At 32.3% G+C, this 21,952-nt stretch overlaps 1 protein-coding gene across 1 annotated transcript; it reads right to left on the reverse strand.

The window, feature by feature from the left end:
* Window positions 1-771, reverse strand: LOC113862251 (ethylene-responsive transcription factor LEP-like). Its single transcript, XM_027495346.1, has one exon. The coding sequence runs from the start codon at window positions 769-771 to the stop codon at window positions 1-3; it is 771 nt and encodes a 256-aa protein (XP_027351147.1).
* Window positions 772-21,952: the final 21,181 nt, after the last annotated feature.

Raw genomic sequence — 21,952 nt, forward strand, 5'->3', positions numbered from 1 at the left:
TCAGAAGAAATAAGAGGAGCTCCCGAAATAAAAAACTTCAGGCTCTGCTGCCACATTAATATTCTCTGACACTGATGCCATCTCGCTCAACACTGGACTCCTATGCATGTAAAAATTATCCTCAACGTTGTGCTCCCAATAATAACCGCTATTATAAAACCCTTGATTCTGCTCCATCTCATAACCCATAGAGCTGGTAATATCCGGTGGCAAAGGAGGAAGCTCTATCGTGCTACCACTACTATTATTATTGTTATTATTATTATTATTATCATCATCGAGAAACACCTGTTGGCTGAAATGGGAACCTGCCACGCTGGCTGCAGCAGGAGCACCTTGGGTACTATATTGGTCGCCGTGTCCATAACCGTACGAGAAAGAACCGGACGCAATCCCGAGGAGGCCGACCGGGTCGAATGTTTGAACCGGGTCGGGTTGTTGGGGAAGAGGGAGAGGTTGTTGGTCGGGGGAGAGGATTGGGGTGACGGATGAGCCAGGTGGAGTGTCCACGTAGACAAAGTTGGTGCGGGCACGTGACCCGCGCATGGAGCGTGCTGCCCTGTCGTATGCGAGGGCAGCTTCCTCTGCGGTGTCGAAAGTGCCCAACCAATGTCTCTCCTTTGTGGAAGGGTCTCGAATCTCTGCCGCATACCTTCCCCATGGCCTCCTCCTTACTCCAAGATACCTTCCTCCCCATGCCGTATGCTGGACCTCTTGTGTCGTTGTCGTTTGCTTCTTCTTCGCCTTAGACGACGTCTTATATTGGTTCATCGTTACGTGAATAAGGTTTAACTAATTAAGGTTGGAAGTTGGGAGATAGGAAAAGACGATGGCATGCAGGAACAGTAACAGTTGCTTGGTGAAACGAGGTGTTTCCTTTCTCTTTTGCTTTGGTGGGTTTGTTTTGTTTTGATGTGAATCCACGGTTTAAATAAGAGAGACCCCGGTTCCCATAATTCTCATTTTCACCCTCCATTTCTCTAATATTTTCCCACCTATGCCCTCGCTTTTACGAATGAATGTAAACACGTGCCAATATGTTTTTTTTTTATACTTGAAGCTTTATCCACATTCCACACAGTCTCTTTCATAATCTTCTGCAGTGGTCTCATAATTGAGTAATCTAATGTAGTAATCTATCAGAAAGGGAAAAGGAGAAATGAAAGGGCAGCAAAATCGATCAGCGACTTTTCAAAGGGGTTCAAGCATCCACAAAGTGCATATTATTACGTAAATTGCGGGTTTATTAATATTTGTCGATAAAAATTATGCAGTTTTTAAATTTTTTTAATATTTAAATGAGTTTTGGTGATAAGAAATGAGTTTCTAATGATGGGAGAAAATAGGAAGGCAATAATAAAATAATTAGCACACAGGAGAAGGATAGATAATTATAAAATTAGTGGGTGGCATAATTAGAAATCCAAATGACCATTATAAGCATGTTCTCCTAGATACCCCATTCCATGATTATTCCCTAATCAAATTAGTTATGCTTTGTTTTGATTTCGCCAACGTTAAAGAGAAATTTAATATTATGCCCAGTACATATAGGAATAAGCCCCGTGTAGTCCAAAATTGGTGCATGTGACCTTTCTAACAAATAATGGGATTGTACATGAACGAGGAACTGATCGCAAAATAATCCCAAATAGACACTCCACACACAATCTATTAAGATATATAGAATCCGTAAATATGTATTTTTATCTGCAACTCTTTCTCATTATTTTTTATAAGCCCACAGGAGGAAAGAAAAAAAGTTCATATGAATTGATCAGTTGCACAACTGACTATCATTGCAGGTGGTAGGAGCTCCATGCCCTTTTCGATGATTAGCCTAGAACCTAAGATCTTTTAGAATAGATTATAAGTATTTATCATTAGTAATTATGTGGGTGCTATGCCCAATCTATTCATTCTTCATTTGGTTGCATGCTTAGGAAGCATGCTTCTGTTCTGATCCTTTTTTTTTTATTATTTATTTATGATTTAATGTTGTGAAAATGAACTTCAAATTTTTATGTTAAAAATTTCTCATTTTCCCCTTCGCTATGTTGATCAGCTAATGCATGGAAAATTCTTTTTATCTTTTAAGGAAAAACTAATAAATATTTCATATGTTGTACAATTGTTTTTTATTTTAAATGAAATTTACAATATATATATAACTCATATGAAGAAATACAAATATATTTATTTTAGATTTGGCGATAATGAAAGTAAAAAATGAAAATTTTAACAGTATGAGTGGCTGAGATTTGAAATAAAATAAAACGTTTTAATATAAGAAAAAATAATTAAAAATAAGATTTAAGAAAAATGTCACAACGTAAAAAAAATTAAAATAAAAAGTACTTGTAAATTTTTAATAAATATAAATAAATAAAATTATGTGTCATATTAAAATTATTAATAATATTATAAAACAGGTCTTCTTGTTCAAGATCAAAGATTTTATAAGAATAAGTTTTTCTCTTTATGTACTCCAGACCGTTCATTTGAAACAATTATGAATCTTACCATGTGTACGCTAATCTTCGTTGAAAGTAAAAACTGTTTCAGTCTACCAAAATCAAACATAGTTTAATGTCCTTTAGTGAAATAAAATCTAATTTTTAGAATATAAACATCGTATTTATTTTTGCTTTTTAATTCTTTTATATATTCTTGTATTGCGGGAATATAATTAAGGTTCATTTATGATGTTTGATTATATTATATTATAACGTCCAATTGCACACAATCCTAATTACACAAATAATTAGAGATGGTCAGTTAAAAATTATCATTTACTGGAATATATATAATGGTCTGATTGAATGCAATTCCTTATTGCAGTTAAACCTATAAAAAAAATATCTTTTTTATAAATATATATATATATATATATATATATATATATAATGTCTTTTTTTAACTAGTAATAATTGTATTTTTATTTTTTTATTATTTCTGGTTTCTTCATCTTTCTTCTTTTCATCCGTTTCACTCTGGGTGTGAATGATACGTTTGAGGAAGCGATAACTTCCAAGGAAATTTTAGTAGCTTAATTATTAGAATATTATTATCGAAGTCTAACTTATATATAACCTTTTAATATAATAATAGGGCGTTAAGGAATGTCATTACTCACCCATGTGAAACCAATTTGAGCCATAAAGTCAATGATAAGCTCCACAGTCTTCCCTTCCTTTTATTAAAAAAAGTTCACTTTTTTAGTATATTCATATTTAATTGTTAATATTTTCTTCGATAATTTTGCAAAGTTTGGAGCTACCATGCACATCCTTTAAATTTTATTTCAATTACGTTAACAAATATATAGAAAGAAAATCAAAGGCGAAGCCTTGTGGGCAGCATGTGAGAAAAACAAATATGCGTACCTTTCTTGAGGAAAACAATGCCTAGCTAATTCTTAATTATCCAAAAACTAATTGCAACTCCTAGTAGTGGGACTTTGACCAAATGTCTCGTACCTAACCGTGTTCTTAATTATATCACTATAAAGTAAACATAAATTTACCAATTAATAAATATTGTAACATTTTTATTAATGTAATCTTGTGATTTAGTTTCACTCTAATGAGTTTAATAGTATTTAGGAATTTTTTTTTTAAGTTATAAAAGTCCTTATCAAACTTTCGTGATAAGGAATAGACTACATTTTTCTGAAGAAAAATATAATATGAAAATTGGTGGTATTTAACAAATTTTTCGACTAAAATAAAAGCAAACCCTAAGTTTCTACATCTCAATAACCATGAACATATGAAAATTTCTAAGTCCTAAAATTTTGTCCAAGAAACTACTCTCTGACACGTTTTCATGAAGACTGACAGAAAAGCTTCATTCTTTGCCGAAAAGAAAGTTACATTTAGAGGAGTTTTAAAAAGTCATGAGAAGAAACTTAATTTTTGTTGAAAAGATGATCACCTTTTGAGGAGTTTTGGAAATTTTTAACCTTCAAAACATCCAAAACTTGTCAAAAAAGAAATTGACATGAGAAATTATTCTAAATCTACGAGATAAGATGGAGCTCATGGATTTTTTCAAAAAATTTGTTGAAACATGAATCGACAAAAGAAATTATTTTAAGTCCATGAGATAAGATAGAGCTCATGGATTTTTCCAAAAAACTTGTTGAAACAGGAATCGATAAAAGAAATTATTCTAAGTCCACAAGACAAGATGAAGCTGATGAATTTTTCCTAAAAACTGGTCGAAATAGGAATCAACAAGGGAAATTGTTCTAAGTCAACAAGACAAAATGAAACTTACGAATTTTTTTTGAAACTTGTCGAAAAAAGAATTGACAAGGAGAATTATTCTAAGTCCACGAGATAAGAGATGGAGCTTACAAATTTTTCTTAAAACTTGTCAAAATAGAAATTGACAAAGGAATTATTCTAAGTCCAAGAAACAGGATGGAACTCGAAAAGTGAAAAAAAGTATTGGAAGAACTATAAGATTTGAAGTGATCACCAAAACAACAGTTATCAACGATTACCACCAGTTAAAGGTTAGAGACACGAAGAACCAATTATGGACAACAACGATTATGGAGAAGGCACGATCACGAGCGATTATGGATAATGGGCAGCAGTGGTTGAAGACAAGGACGTGTAAAATGACAGTTATCAAGAAACCTACAAAGGAGGAGAACGGTTGAGATACATTTGCCTATAAATAGTTTCAAACTTTACATTATGGAGGACGACTTTTTGCATTACATACTTGCGCCCAAATTCTTTACATACTGAAATTCTGCACTGAGTCATATACTGGTTACCAAAGAATTCATAGTCCTTTGTTATTCTTTGCTTAGAGTCGTATATTTACATTTCTACAATTTACTTTTTGCAATTTTATTCTATTTCAGTTTGTTTTTGTAATTATTTTACATTCAATTCAATTCAATATTACTTTGTTATCTTTCTACTTCTATTTAATTTCTTGTTGCATAATGTTATTTTATTCTCACATTAACACACTTAAAAGAATTTAAAAGGATCTAAAATTTAGTTCTATATTATTTTTAAATTTATTTATTTACCAATTATAATTTTCATCGTAAACAAATAGTAATGAGCAAAAATAAGTTATTATTATGGTAAGTAAGGGGTTGAAGCTGACGAACGAGTATTTGTAAAAACATTTCAATACTTAAGATTGTATTTATATTAATAACGTAATTAATAACAAGTAATGGATTACAGATCTTACACATTGACATTGGCTAATTATATACATGGTTTAGACGCATGTGACACACGGTCAAGGTACTATAGCGAACCCTTGTTATATATATAAGCACATAATTGCAAAAGATTTTTAACTGCTGAGACATGTGTGATCCTTAATTGTAATGTTTGTAATGAATACGCATGAAATATTAGAAGCACAGGCACACTTGATTTAATGAATCTCAAAGTAAAGATGTAAACAAATTAGATGTCAATCGTTATAACGTTTTGAACCCTATTGAGTAGTTCAGATCATCTAATTAAATTACACACACACATATACATATACATATACATATATATATATATATATATATATATATATATATAAAATATAAAATTACACTAATTAACATTTAATATATTAATAATATATGTTAATTTTTTATATCAATAAAATTATCTATTAGTATACATTTAATATTATCTATATTAATAGTTTATGTATCGTTAAACAAAATTATACTAAAAGAAGTTAACGTTAATCAATAGTATTTTTCTTATTAAATAATTATAAAAATATGTGGAAAATAGAAAAGAGAGAATATTAGTGAAATTTTATTAAAATTAAAAATAATCTTATTGATTATGGTGCCGTTTAATCTACGTTTAGTCCCATGCATATAAATAATAATTATTTCCTGTATTGGTTACAATTTAAAAATAAGTAAAATTAGTGATTGCATTTTTTATTTTTTTGTTTTAAATTTATTCTTTAATTTTTTGTTTGATTTAGTCTTTTAACTTTTATTTGTGTCATCAGTTGGTAATTTTGTTATAATACTGTTAAATCGCACAAAAATTATATTATTTAATTCTTTGTATATAAATCATGAATGCAAGAAAGTTTTAGGACAAAAAGTTGTATACTAATAATGAGTAAGAGTTTCAATCAATCTTTATTAAAATATAAATCTTTTGTTATTAAACTAAAGCGTGTTTTGAAGAATGATTTAATTCTATCTCGTTTTAATCAATGAAATTATGCAAAAGTTTGATATATTAGTCGCAATTTGGTGTATAAAAAAAATACTTCAATTAATTTCAACAATTATTGAATAAAAAAGAGAAAAATGAGTATTAAAGAAACCGAGTTTAGTAAAATGATTACTAATTTCCACGCTTCAATATTTTTATCGGATATAACTAATATAAGATAAAAAATAAAAGTTAGAGAATTAAATTTAAAATAAGATATAATAATATAAAAAATGTATATTCAAAATTACCAGTTAGCTTAATCAAGTATCATTCGATACGTAAATAAAAAAATCAATTCATAGAAGTTGTTTTAATTTACTATAGATTTCAGTTCTTAATTAATTAATAAGTAGATCTTAGATGATGAGGTTAGGAGACTCTTAAGTAGACATTGATACTCGAATGAACTATATCATGTAATTACATCGATCACCTCCTTCATTAATTGCAGACATTCTCATATTGAGTCACTTGTGTGTTTTGTCCAAGATAAATAGGTCAAAGAACCTAGAAAGAAAGACTTGCAGAGTTGATGAAGTTCCATTGGGATTTGGAGATGGGAATTGATACTGCTCAGGCTCAGCTCATTATTTAAGGATCGTGTCTGATAATGGCCACTTTTGTCGTCTCCGTTGGCTTGTAGTTGTGGGTTTCCAAAGGCATCTTGTAATTGTCCCACATCCGCAAAATATGATAGTCGTAGTCAATCAGTTTTATAAATATTAGTTCTTTTTTTGTTACATTATTATATCTGCATCATACTTTTATTTTGTATTTTCATATTGTTTACAGTATGACCTGTCAATTTTTATAATGATTAACTTAATATGTTACATTTGTTATGAATTTTAATTGATTCACTTTAACATTAAAAATTAAAGTTTCAACATTATTCTCGTATGAATTTAATTTTAATATATTATTTGTATGAAAATTTTATCATTCTCAATCAATTAAAATTATTATAAATACAATTTTAAAATAATTTTTTTCTAAAAATTGATAATTCTCAATAACATAATATTTTTTTAATATTATAAACTAATTTTAATGATATTTTAATCTATAAAAATGGGATACAAGTAATTTTTAATAATAAATAAACACGTTAAACATATTAATTAAATAATATTTACATTATTAAATTTATTTAGTCATTTAGGTTTTACCTTCTTTGTATATATATACTTTAATTTCTTCACAATTCTTTCTTAAACTTTATCCGGTTAACAATTTGGTCTCCATAGAGTTTAATTTTATTTTAATTAATCTTTGAATTTTATCAATTTTAAAAATAAACACTTGAAAGTTTAAATTTATTTTAATTAATCTTTAAAATTTAAACTTTTGCAAATAACTTTTTCTATAAAATAAGTTAGAGTTAAATTATTTTTAAAAAAATACCTAAAATATTAGTTATTCATTTATTTTGTTTGTTATACTTCATTTTTTTAAACATCAAAATAACAAGAAAAAGAACTAAATGAGATTGTGATTACAAAAGTTAGTAAAGAAGATAATGATGAAAGAAGATGGTGGTTTTTTGTGAAGTGATTTTAAGTATTGATAGTATTAAAGAAGAACGAGGAAGAAAAATGATCAGCAAATGAAATTTTTTAAGAATCTTGAAAAATATTAGGATAAGATATATGATTAAGATAAACTTAATCATATTGTATATTTTTTAATTGTAAATATCTTTTATTTCTAGTTATTATGCTTATATTGATATGTATAATTAGCTTATCAAATCATAATTTTGTTTGTGTTTTTAGAGGTTTTTCTTCATTATTCTAGATGTAAATTGGTGTATATATTCATACATTTCAAGAAGGAATGAACACTACAAAAGAAATTCTTTTGTTATCATAGCCTTCAGATTTGGATTAAACTTAATAATAGTAATGATAGAACAAAAAAGAGAAAATTGTGAAGAAGAAAAGTTCAAAAAGATGAACACAAACATGAGCAGGACCAATGTGGCAAAGCAAACTTCATCACAATATTATTTGAATTCCACTCACAATCTAGATAGCCTAATTACTCAGATCAAACTTCACTCACAATCTAGATAGCCTAATTACTCAGATCAAACTTCGAGAAAAGAACTACAAGAGTGGGCACGGGGGATGAAAATGTCACTTTGCGTAAAGAAAGTAAGGATTTGTAGGACATTGGTAGTGCACGAAAAGATGACTTGTCTAAGATAGAGGATTGATGGACAGTGCAATCTATGTTAGTTTAATGGATCTTAAACACCATTAAACCAAACCTCTTACCTACACTGTCATACATGGAAAACACCAAAGATTTGTGGCATGACATCAAAGAAAGATTTTCAACTATAAATGAACCTAGAATGTAACAGCTAAAATCTGCTTTGGTAAGGTGCAAACAAGAAGGGATGATGATGATGATATATTAAGGAAAGTTAAAACCATTGTGGGAAGTGTTAGTTAACTATGAGCAAATTCCAACTGTGGTTGTGACAAGTGCAAGTGTGATATTGCATCCAAAATTGAGAAACAAAGTGAAGAAGAAAGAGTACATTAATTCCTCATAGAATTAGATGATGTGATTTATGGAATAGTGAGATTCAACCTCATAGCAATCAATCCATAACAACTATGAATAGAGTTTATTCTACTCTGATTCAAGAAGAAAGGATGAGAACAATAAGTAGAGATAAGGAAGAAAAGAGAGGGTGGATAAAGAATCAAAAGAAGAGATGAGAAAGATAAATCAATAATCTACTCCCATTGTATTCAAGCAGGCTATAAAGCAAGAGAGTGCTTCCAAATTATTGGCTATTTAAATTAGTGGGGGGATTGACCAAGGAACAAGACAAAAGGCAATGGATGTGGTAAACCAGTGCAATGCATAAGAGTTAGGCGAGGAAGAGAAGTAACATTACGTGCAAATGCAATGAATAATGGAGAAATATGTGATGGAATTGTTGTTTCAAAAGTCAATAACATTAGGCTAATTATACTAACTACTGCATAGTTGCAAACTTTGGTATATTTTGTAACATTCTTATTTTCTTATTCCATAGAGATAATAATCTGTAATGAAGAATGAAAATGAAGTGAATTGCTTTATATTTATAGATTAAAGAATTGAAAAAAAAGTAGAACTTATATTTCTTTTATTCAATTTATGAAAACTCAAAGGTATTCAAAATATTACAAGAAATAGTTTTTGAAATTTTAAATTTATAAATAAAGTAAATTTAAAATTTACATCCTGACAATTTATTTAATTCGGTAAAGTAAATTTCTATCTAAAATTGAATGGAAACTACAATTTAAAAGTAGCTAACTATTAAAATTACAATTACACTTCAAATTATATATTATTTATAACAAAACTTATCAAAATATTATAAATTTAGAACAATTAACATGAAAATGGTTACATATCCTTGTCAACTTTGAATGAAAACTTAAATAGGGTTATTATAATTTTCAATATTAATCTAAGTCCTAACAGAGCAGTCTTCCCTGTAACTCCAATGAGGATATGATCCTAGAACGGATCACCTTCATTTATTCTTCAATTTCATTTCATGGAAATTGATTTGGTAAGGGTAAATATCCTTCACCCAACTAAATCCTTTATTTTATAAATGAATCAAGTAATACATAGAACATTATTTAATACAAAATACATATCAAAATAGTACTAGTTCATATACTATATTAATAAACCTACAGCAGATCAAGCATTATAACAATCACATCAATACATAACATTTCACACGTAACTAAATTCAATCATTCCATCCTTGACTCCGTACCACTTCATTCATTTCATAGATCAGCATGTTATAATAAGTGTGTTATAACCATATCAATTAATAAATTACGATACATGCATTATAATTACACTGTCGATGTATTATAATACCTGTATTATAATCACACTAATTAATCTATTATGACTCATCTATTATAATCATACATCTCATAATTCACAATCATTGCCTCCAGGATCCTTTCAGGTCTTTAATAAGTATAGATAGTTTCACACGGATACAATGTGTACAATAAAAGGGCCCCTTAGCAAAAGTATATTCAGGAGTCTAGTTAGGAAACGAGTGTGAGGCCATGTGATGTATTTACAATCAATAGATTGTGTATATACAAGCGAATGTCATTCATCACCCTATGTTTCTCCCAGATTTTCCAAATTGTCTCTATATTCTATACTCACAGTGTATTTCTGTAACTATTCATACACATTTTAGTCAATTTTTCATGACATATATTTCCTCGTCACTTTTTAAATATTCACATCTATTTCTTTTCATTACTTTTCTTATTTGAGTACAATTTTCACTATTTTTCTTTCTCTTCATAATAAAATTCACCATATTATGTCATTCATGTACAATTAAATCATCAATCAATCATTTACCTTAATTCTCTTTCATAATTTCCTTTCACATGCAATCAAGTTTACACTAATTCTTTTCATTACTTTTCACTAATAATAGATTTCATTATTTAAAAACAATTAAACACTCTTCATCAATCAATTTCACATTATACAAATCAATATAATGCACCGAAGGTCAGACACTTTCAAACTCAACCTAATCGTACAGTTTAAAAATACATTGCAGGAGATCACACTCGCTCAGTCTTTATAAAAGTCATCTATCCTATGGTTTATCATTTTTTTTTCAACACATATACATATGTATAGAATAAAACTTTTATAAAAATCTTCTTAAAACTCATTCTTAAAACGTATAATAGGTTTTTCATACTCAAAAATTCATTTTTACATTGTAATTGTTAAGAAAACATTAAAGATCTACCATCTTAAGCAAGAATTTGAATTTTAAGCCAAAAATGTAGAAATAAGAGTTAGAGTTTGGGATCAACTCCCCTTACCTTGAAATGGGTCTATAAGACTCTGTTTTTCGCGATATCTAAAGGAAAATGCAACATTTCAATTAGAGGTTTTGTCCAAAGACTAAGTTCTTCCTATATATTATGAAGAAAAGTACTTTTAAGAAAGGAGAAAACAAAGAAATAAAAGTGGGATTGAAAGACTGAGCTCCAAGGAACTTACTTGGGATCAAGAGGAAAATGGTTTCCTACTTAGAGATATGGGATTTTAAAAACTCATAATCACTTAAATACTCATTTTTCTCGCTTGAGCTACAAAATCAGACAAAAATCACTACTTTTCTACTGATATTTTTGCTCAAGCGAGAGTATTTTTGCTTTAGTCTAGCTCGAGCAAAAACAAGCCTGAGAGCTACCCTTTTCTGTTGTGAATTTTTGCTTGAGCGAGAGATTTCTAGCTTGAGTGAAAATATAGTTGGAAAAATATGATCTATTCTCGCTTGAACAAAAAAATTTTGCTTGAGCTAAAAGAAATATTCTCTCTAGTTTTTTTAAAAGAAATTTTTATGGCATTTATGGCATAAGTGGTTGAGAAATCATTTTATAAAGGTAACTCGGTTAATTCCTAAAATTGTTGAACATAATAGCATAATAATAAAGTATATGATATATATTTTAAAGTTAAATAAACTGGAGAAAATTTTTTGTTAAGTGAACATAAAACTAGTTTTACTTTTGAATTAATCCATCGTGACTTATAGGGGAACCTTATTGAGTTTCTTCAACATGTGGTGCTTTTTGTTTTCTAACAAATATGGATGACTATTCTCGTGGTGTATGAATATATTTACTAGCTAATAAAAAGGAGTTTTTAAAAATGCTTTGAAATTTTTTGCTATGATTGAAAGACAATTTTATGCCCAAGTAAAAGTATTTAGAAGTGATAATGGAATTGAATTTACTTGCATGCTAAAATATTTTTTTTTGAAAATGGATTTATTTTTAAAAAATATTACACTTGTAATGCTCCAAATTTTGGTAATATTAATTATTATATATATATATATATATATATATATTCATATGTGTGTTGATTTATTTGAAAATGATGTTTTTGGTTGGGCTGAAATAGGCTAAGTGCCTAAGTACAGGACGAGATACTGGGCTGTTCTCGCTGCAGCAAGAAGGCCCTGAGAGGAAGGACCAGAACTGTCGCCTTCTCACTGTAGCGAAAGACGTCTCGCTGTAACGACAAAGCGATAGTTTGGGGTGCATTTCTTGGTGCAGTCTCGCTGTAGCGAGGTTCTGCAGAAAGCAGATTGCAGTTTTCTTTGATTTTTTTTACTGTAACGAGAAGGCGTGTCGCTGCAGTGAGGTCCCTCGCTGCAGCAAAAATATCTCACTATAGCAAGAGTATCGCGACCAGAAAAGGATTTAAAGGGGGTTAGGTTCCAAGAGAGTAATTTCTCCCTCTCCCTTCGAAATCCCTTCGATTCTCTCTCTCCCAAACCTTATTCCATCGATTAATTGCCTCTAAAGCCGTTCGGGAGGGTCAGATTTGTGTGGGGAACGCTTGGAGGTGAGTTTTAAATGGTTAAGGTTTTCATTTTTCTTTCCCTTTCTTTGTTCTTGGTAATTTTCGGGGTTCTAATGAAATTCTTCCATGTGTTTAGGCCGAAAGCCGTGTGGGGAGCATTTTCGTGGTTGAGTTTGGGCGTGGGTCTTCAATCCAAGGTAAGGGGGACTCTATCCTACTCCTTTATGTGTGATTTGCTGAATATTGTGTTGTGGATGAGTTAGTGGATAGGATATTGCTGAGATATGTGATGTGGACACTTGTGCCATTTATACATGGGTGTATATCTGAATGAACATTGTGAAAATGTGGGCTCAAGGGCCGTGTAATATGAATGAAAATAGGTTAGGGGCCGTGTGTCTTGAATGAATTGTGGGCTATGTGCTGTGTGTGCTGTGAAAATGAAATGTGGCTCTAGTGCCGTAACGTTGAACAAATATGGGCCTAGTGCCGTATACTGAAATGTGTGTGATTGAGGCGTGTAACACCGTTGTAATGTGTTGTGAATGTTTCAGCGATACACTAGGGGTGTGGGAGATGAAGACGGTAGAAATACCTTGGGGAAGAGAGAGTGATGGTGACATCGACTGTGGAACGGGTGCACCACAGGCCACACACTCTCTTCCTAACTAGACTTCTAACCATTACCTTTGCTGAGCGACCCGTGACTGCCCACGTGGTATCCGTGAGGCGGAGGTAACCGACGATCATTCATGGTGTAAATCTGTGATCACAGTGTTGATGTGAGTGTGGCTAGCGTGAGTATGCATGGGTTCATAAATTGTGCTTATGGATGTGATAATGCTGCCTATGCTTGTATTTGTTTAATGTATTGGAAATGTGCTAGAGGTGAGACTCTATGCTTAATTGTATGTTTTGGTAGTGTAGAGTACTCACCCTTACATTCATTTTTCAGGTAATCAAGACGATCAACACTGGACTCAGTGAAAGAGGCGAATGAAACTGCTATAGGACTAGGATTCTAATTTAAAACTAATGTATTTGAATGGGTCCTGTAGTAGTGATTTGATAGAAATCACAACCCCTTTCCTTATTTTAAAATATTTGATGAAATCAAGGATTAAGAACCTTATTTGAAATGAAATTTATTTTATTCCGAATTTGCAAAATTATGATTTATTGAAATTAAACATAAGGTGTTACAGCACTAGAACTCCTTAGTAAGATGGGAGAATAGAACGAAATTATAGACATATCTTGAATGTAACTTGAGCATCGAGTTTTCAAGAAAATCTTCCTATTCAATTTTGGGAAGAATGTATTTTGATTGCAACTTATCTACTTAATGGAACCCTTCTATTATTTTGAATGGAAAAACCCCTTAAGAGATGTTACATGGATAGAAGCCTTCATATGGGATATAAAAATATTTAGTTTGTTATTCTATGTATACAATCAAAATCGGAGAGGAGACAATTTTGCTAGCAGGGGCAGGAAACTTGCATGTGAAAATGTTCTCTTGAAAATGAATTTATTTTTCAAACATCTTGCATTAGAACTCCTTAACAAGATGAAAGAGTAGAACGAAAGCATATAATATCTTGAATGTAGCCCTAGCATTGCATTTCCAAAGAAATCTTCATATGAACTAAATTTACTAATATTTTCTTGAAAATGAATTTCTTTTTCAAATATCTTACACTAGAACTCCTTAACAGGATATGAGAGTAAAATGAAAGCATAGACATATCTTGAATGTGACCTAAGTATGCGTTTCCAAGGAAATCTTCATATGAACTAAATTTACTTGCATGCAAAAATATTTTCTTGAAAATAGATTTGTTTTTGTGTTTCCAAGGAAATCATCTTATTCAATTTTGGGGAGAATGTATTTTGATTGTAGGTTATCTACTTAACCAAACCCCTTCTATTGTTTTGAATGGAAAACCCCTTATGAGATGTTACACGGATAGGTGCCTTCATATGAGCATATAAGAATATTTAGTTCGTTGTTCTATGCACACAATCAAAATCCAGATGAGACAAGTTTGCTAATAGGAGTAGGAAATATGTATTTGTTGGGTACCCTTTTGGAAAGAAAGGATGTATGTTTGATTGAAAAAAAAAGAGATCTTTGTGTATAGAGACATTGAATTTGTTGAGCATGAGTATCCTTTTGTTGCTACTTATTGTATTAATAAAAAAATGATGCTTTTATGAGTATCATTACAAGATTGTTGAGAATGAAACAAGTGGCATGGTTGAAGTAGAAAATGATAGAACTAATGATTGTGGTCTAGATGATATAGGTGAATTAAAGAAGATAATTTATGAAGAGAATGTAGTTGTTCCTATTACACAAGATTAGGAACCATCATTGAGAAGAGGCCATAAAGTTAAGTAAAGGTCCACTCATTTACAAGACTATATGATTAATACCACCAAAAAATTAAGCTTATCTAGTTGTTTATCTTCTTCAATAACAAATTCAGGACTTTTTATTCCATAACTGACTATGTGAATTGTGATATTTTCTATGTTGCATATCAGGTTTTTCTTGCTTCCATCTCACAGGAAAAAGAATCTATCATCTATGCTAAAGCAATGAAAGATATTCAATGAAAGGATGCAATGAAAAGTGAAATTCAAGCTCTTGAAGATAATGGAATGTTGGTAGTGACACCATTGCTTGCTGGAAAGAAAGATCTTAGATGCAAATGGGTGTACCAAATAAAACACAATTTAGATGAAAGTAAGAGAGATTTAAAGCAAGATTATCTAAGTTCAGGAAGAACAATCCTCCTTAGTTTACTGGAGTTGATGGGCCAGATGCAGTCGAGCAGTGGATTAGAGATATCAAAAAGATCTTTCTCACTATGGGATGTGTTTAGGATAGGAATGCTGCTTACATGCTGACGGGTGATACTAAGATGTGGTGGCATGGAGCCCGTACTATGCTAGAGGCTTGAGGTGAAGTTATTAGTTAGGCTATATTCAAAAATAGCTTTTTGAAGAAGTTTTTCATACCCATGTTTGTATTGCTAGAGAGCGAGAGCTCCTAAGCTTGACGCAAGAGAGCTCATCAGTTTATGAGTAAACTATATAGTTTGAGTGACTGTATAGGTTTTATTCTCACCCAACCTCAGAGGAATGGAGATGTTAGAGGTTTGTTAATAGGTTGAGATCTAATATAAAAAGGATTCTAATTTCGTTGAGAATTAAGAAATTTGCTTATTTGGTGGACTAGGCCACCATTATTGAGAGCCCAAATGCTAAAGACACTGGTGGAGTTGGAAAGGCTTTATCCAATAGAATTGCTAGCAGTTATGGTAATGGAGGTAAGGGTGCTAAGAAGGGCCCTTATAGTCGACCATTTCAACAGCAGCAGTCTCAACTGTCTAAATCAAGATGATCGACAACATCAACCTTGGTGCCGCTCTGGACTCCTACTTTTGCACTTCAGCTTAGGAGAGCAACTACCTCAACCCCTAGGGCCTCAACGTTGCAGACTCTCAGGTGATTCAGGTGTGGTGGACCGCATTACCTGAACCAATACCCACAGGTTGATATTAGAGTTTGTTTTTGATGCCAGTAGGTTGGGCACCTTGCTAGAGACTATCCTATACCTAGTGAGGTAGTCTTATCTTCTGCTAGTGCCTTGCATTCTGTGAGGCCTAGAGTAGCCAGAGCCCTAACGACAACCAGACCGAGAGCATAGGGACATGTATTCACTACTTCTGCATTAGAGGCAGCCCAGACGTTGGATCTCGTTCGGGGAACAGCGATAGTGGCAGATACTTCTCTTTATGTGTTGTTTGATTTTGGAGCCACGCACTCCTTTATTGCAGATATTTGTGTGAGAAACTTAGGATTACCGATGAGCGACCTAGGACATGAATTGGTAGTATCGACACCTACTTTAAGTTCGATCAAGACTTTGACAGTTTGTGCTAGGTGTCCCATAGTAGTTGAGGGATGAAAGTACAAAATAAATCTTATTTGTATCCTGATGTCAGGATTGGATGTAATCTTGGGGATGGATTGATTAACTGCAATCGTGTACTAATCGATTGTAGGCAGAGGTGTCTGATTTTTCCTGAGCAGTAGGATTGTGTTAAGCTGACTTTTACTCGTCAAGTAGAAGCATCCTTAAGTGAAGAGGTCTTTTGTTATGTTCTTTTGGCCATTATGAATGTAGAGAATGAGCAGAGTTTGCAATTAATACCAGTAGTACGGGAATTCCCTAAAATCTTACCAGAGGATATTTCTGGAATACCTCCGCATAGAGAGATGGAGTTTGCTATAGACTTGATTCCTGGTGCTGAGCTAGTGTTTGTAGCACCTTACAGAATGGCGCCGAAAGAGTTGATAGAACTTAAGGAACATATTGAGGATCTAATGCAGAAGCAGATGATTAGGCCGAGTGCGCCATCTTGGGGAGCACCAGTTCTTTTGGTGAAAAAGAAGGATGAGAGTTCTAGGTCGTGTGTTAATTTTCGTAAGTTAAATAAGTTGATAATCAAGAATAAGTACCCGTTGCAATGGATTGATGATTTGATGGACCAGTTAAGAGGCGCTAAAGTATTCACTAAGATTGATTTGAAGTCTGGGTACCATAAAGATCCGAGTAAATGATGAAGATATCCCAAAGACAACACCGTACTAGATATGGTCATTATGAGTATATAGTGATGGCTTTTAGAGTCACTAGTGCTTCAACAATATTTATGGACTACATGAATTGGATCTTTAGACCTTTTCTAGATCGGTTTGTAGTAGTCTTCATTGATGATATCTTGGTTTATTCTAATTTGTCAGAGGAACATGCAGAGCATTTGAGGACTGTATTAAGTATTTTGAAGGAGAAACAGTTGTATGCTAAATTGTCTAAGTGTGAGTTTTGGCTAGAGGAAGTGAAATTCCTTGGCCATGTTATTTTAGCTAAGGGAATTGCAGTTGATCTTTCCAAAGTTGAAGCAATGTTCAGTGGGAAAGGCCAAAAACAACCATAGAGATTCATGATTTTGTGGGCCTAGCAGGTTATTACCGGAGGTTTATAGAGGAATTTGTGAAGATAGCTTCACTTTTGACACGGTTAACTCACCATGATCAACCCTCTGTATGGACTAAGGAATGTGAGCAAAGCTTTGATGAGTTGAAGTAGAGATTAACTTTCTCGCTGGTATTGATTCTCCCTGATACTAGTTAGCCATTTGAGGTGTATTGTGATGCTTCGCATCAGGGATTAGGGTGTGTGTTAATGCAAGATAAGAGGGTGGTAGCTTATGCGTCTTGCCAATTATGAATTCATGAGCGAAATTACCTGACCCATGACCTTGATGTATATAGTGATCACAAGAGTCTGAAGTATTTGCTTGATCAGTGAAAGTTAAATATGAGGTAGTGGCGTTGGATGGAATTCCTTAAGGATTATGATTTTCAGCTCCAATACCATCTAGGAAAAGCTAATGTGGTGGCTGATGCATTAAGCAAAAATGTGGTTCAAGCATTCTTATTAAGAGTTAGTGAAACTCTTTTGGTAGAACGATTTCGAGACCTGAACTTACATGTGAACTTATCAACAAGAAAGATTAGTTGTGAGGATTGTGGTAACTAACAATTTCTTGTAGGAAATTAAAGACAAACAGCTGTGGGATCCTATGTTATGTTAGACTGTATTTCTCTTGGGGATAGATAAGACAGAGGGTTTTAGTTGAGGTGCTGATAATATTCTCAGATGCCAAGGTCGAGTTTGTATCCCTGGAGATGCTGAATTAAAGAGGACAATTCTACAAGAAGGACATAAGGGTAGTCTCAACATTCATCCTGGTGTTACCAGGATGTATCAAGATTTGAAGTAGATGTTTTGGTAGCCAGGCATGAAGTGAGAGATAACTGAGTTTGTTAAAGGTTATTTGACTTGCCAGAAGGCAAAGGCAGAACACCAGAGTCCTCCAGGAGAGTTCCAGACGATGGAAATTTTGGACTAGAAATGAGACCATGTGGCTATGGATGTTGTGTGCTATCTACCTAGAACAGTTAAGAATCATGATACTGTATGGGTCATAGTTGATAGGTTGACCAAGAGTACGCATTTCTTGCCAATCAACATGACCTATAACTTGGAGAAATTAGCATAATTGTACATCAGAGAGATTGTCAGGTTGCATAATGTACATTCTATTATTATCTTTGGTAGAGACCCTCGATTCACTTATCAATTTTGGCAGAGTTTCCAGAAAGTTATGGGCACGCAGTTGAGGTTGAGTTCTGTATATCATCCGCAAACAGATAGTCAATCTGAGCATGTTATTTAGACCTTAGAAGACTTGTTTCGGATTTGTATTGTGGAGCAAAGGGGTAATTGGGAGGATATGCTTCCTTTAGTAGAATTCACTTATAATAATAGCTACCATTCGAGTATAGACATGACACCATTTGAGACTCTGTATGGCAGAAGGTATAGAACCCCTATCTGTTGGTTCCAAGATGGAGTACATTTGATGGTTGGGCTTGAAATGTTGCAGGAAATTAAGGAGAACGTTGAACTTATCAGAGAAAAGCTGAGAGATACTCAGAGTCGTCAGAATTCTTATGCTAGCCGACGCAGGAGGCCATTGGAGTTTGAAGTTGGAGATCATGTATTCTGAGAGTGTCACGTACTACAAGTGTGGGACGAGCATTGAAGGTAAAGAAGCTGACTTCTAAATTCATTGGGTCATATCAAATATTGCATTGCAGAGGACTAATAGCTTATGAGCTAGCTTTACCGCCTCAGTTGGCAGAGTTATATAATGTTTTTCATGTATCACAACTAAGGAAGTATATTCCTGATTCGTCTCATGCAATCGAGCCATATGTTATGGAGATACGAGATGATTTATCTGTTGAAGTTCCAGTTGCTCGTATTCAGGACAGTTTAAGGAGCTTAGAGGCAAGTCTATTAGGCTTGTGAAGGTTGTTTGGACCCAGTTACTAGAGATGCTACTTAGGAATTATATGAGAAAATGAGAGAGTTGTATCCTCATCTTTTCTTTGAGGGATGAAATTTTTGAGGACGAAAATTTATTTTCAGAGAGAGAATGGTTAGTCCTGTAATTTATTATTGAGTGATATATAATGTTTTGTACTTGTTAAATGTTAATTGAATGATTATTTAGTATTGGAATAAATTTAGATGGAGTTTGAAATTATTTAAAAAAAAAAGGTAAACAGCAAAGTCGGTGTGAATAGTAAGGTCGACGTGAATAGTAAAACAAAAAAAAAAGTCTATAAATAGGGGGCCTTGCACGAAATTTTTATTCTTTTACACTTCTCAAAGGTTCTAAAGAGACCCAATGCCATATACCACCATTTTCTCTCATACTAAATCCTCCTAAACTTAAATTTCTTATTAGATCTGAGACTCTACGTCTATTCTGAAGGAGATAAAGAGAAACTTCGTTGTAAAGCTAAATCTTCAGTGAATCTTACCTTAACACAAGTAATATTCAGTAGATCTGGTGTGAATCGCTATTCTAAAGTAAGGGGAGCTTACTTTAACTATTAAACGATGTTTGAAATGATTTGGTATGCTATTACAAGAAGTTTTAAGATGATTTTGTCAGATTTCTTAGATAAAAACTATTTTCTATGCTGTAATTGTTGCTAATTGATTTAAAATGCTGAGATTTGGCTGAAATATTATAAATTATTTTAGCTGAGTTGTTGAGAATATAATTTTGTCTGTGTTGCATCATACTGAGATATAAGTCTTGTTTCATTATAGAGTCGAGTTACATGTTTAGGTGGGTAGACGTGTAATGATAAAACATGTTGAATTGTGCTGTCTGGATCTAGATACCGAAATTTCTAGACCAGTTTGGTTCCTTCTGGATTACTTAGGTTGTGAAACTAGTTGGAACTATTTTCATATTGTGCATTAGATGGGCTGGGAATGCATAGGGCTATTGCTGTAAGTAATATTTTGCTCTATATATATGATTTTTTTTCTTTTGTAAGCTCATCCTTGCATTTCTGTATATGCTGTTATGTGCGTGTATACTGCGATAATCATACGGTGTTACGTGAGCAGACGTAGCAGGTGTTGCATCTACTTCACAGGCTGAGGGGCCAACGGAGAAGTGTTAGAAGGCTAGAGTCGAGTAATTTTGCATTAAATTCATTTTTCTTATATTTTGAGACCTCATATAGAAGGAGTTATGTAGTATAATTTTTGTATATTTTGAGTATTATGAACTAAATGTAATATTATATTGTTCTGTTGGATATTTTTTGTAATGATCTTAGTTTATTTTGAATCAAAAGTGAATTTTATACTTATATTCTCCATTATTTATCCATCTTAAATAAGTAAGTGGTGTAAAAATAATGTTCTCAGCCTCTTATAAAAAGGGGTCTGACAAATCCAAGTAATCGAGAGAGTGATCAACACATAAAGAAGAGAAAGAAATGATCAATTCTTATTAGAAAGAAAAAAAGAACATAAACATGATTAGATTCATGTTAACAACTTAGACGGAAAGAAACTAACTCTCAACTAATCATGAACAAAATACAATTGTATAAATAACTGACATGATAAGTAAATTTAATTGTAACATCCCTCTCAAGCTGAGGCATACTGATTTGTCATGCTCAACTTGGAAATAAGATTATGAAATCTGTGAAATATGAACTTTGTCAATATGTCTACTATTTGTTCAATGGTAGAAATAGGAAGAAGGTGAATTAGACCACTTTGAACATTGTCCTTTATTGTGTGACAAACCATTACTATGTGTTTTGTTCTCTCATGAAACACATGATTAGCAGCAACATGAATTATTGATTAGTTGTCACAAAATATGTTTATAGAAGTATTCACTTCAACTCTAAAGTCCTTAAATAGATTTGATAACCTTGTGCTCCACAAGTTACAAGGGAAAATGCTATGTATTCTGCCTCTGGTGAGGATTGGGCTATCACACTTTGCTTTTTACTTTTCCATGATATTATAGCTTCTCCAAGAAAAATACCGAAGCTTGAAATTGACCTTCTAGAATCAGAATAGGCTCCCCAATTTGAGTCACTGTAACCCACAAGAACAAGATTAGACTTTGCAAGAAAAAATAATCCTTTTCTAAGAATGCTCTTAATATATCGGAGGATCTTCATGGCTGCCTTATAATGAAGATTGATTTGAGAGTCAAGAAATTAACTCAGCCAACTAATTACATATGAGATATCAGGCCTAGAAATGGTGAAATATATAAACCTCCTACCCAATTTTCTATAAGAAGTTGCATTTGAATAAAAATCTTCATGGTTTATATGGAGCCTGACAGTTG

Source organism: Abrus precatorius, unplaced genomic scaffold (genome assembly GCF_003935025.1).
Source record: "Abrus precatorius isolate BTA unplaced genomic scaffold, Abrus_2018 Scaffold3, whole genome shotgun sequence".
Lineage (NCBI taxonomy): Eukaryota > Viridiplantae > Streptophyta > Magnoliopsida > Fabales > Fabaceae > Abrus > Abrus precatorius.

Bases quoted from the DNA above. Each gene is read 5' to 3' on its own strand.
- LOC113862251 (XM_027495346.1), bottom strand. From the start codon at position 771: ATGAACCAATATAAGACGTCGTCTAAGGCGAAGAAGAAGCAAACGACA.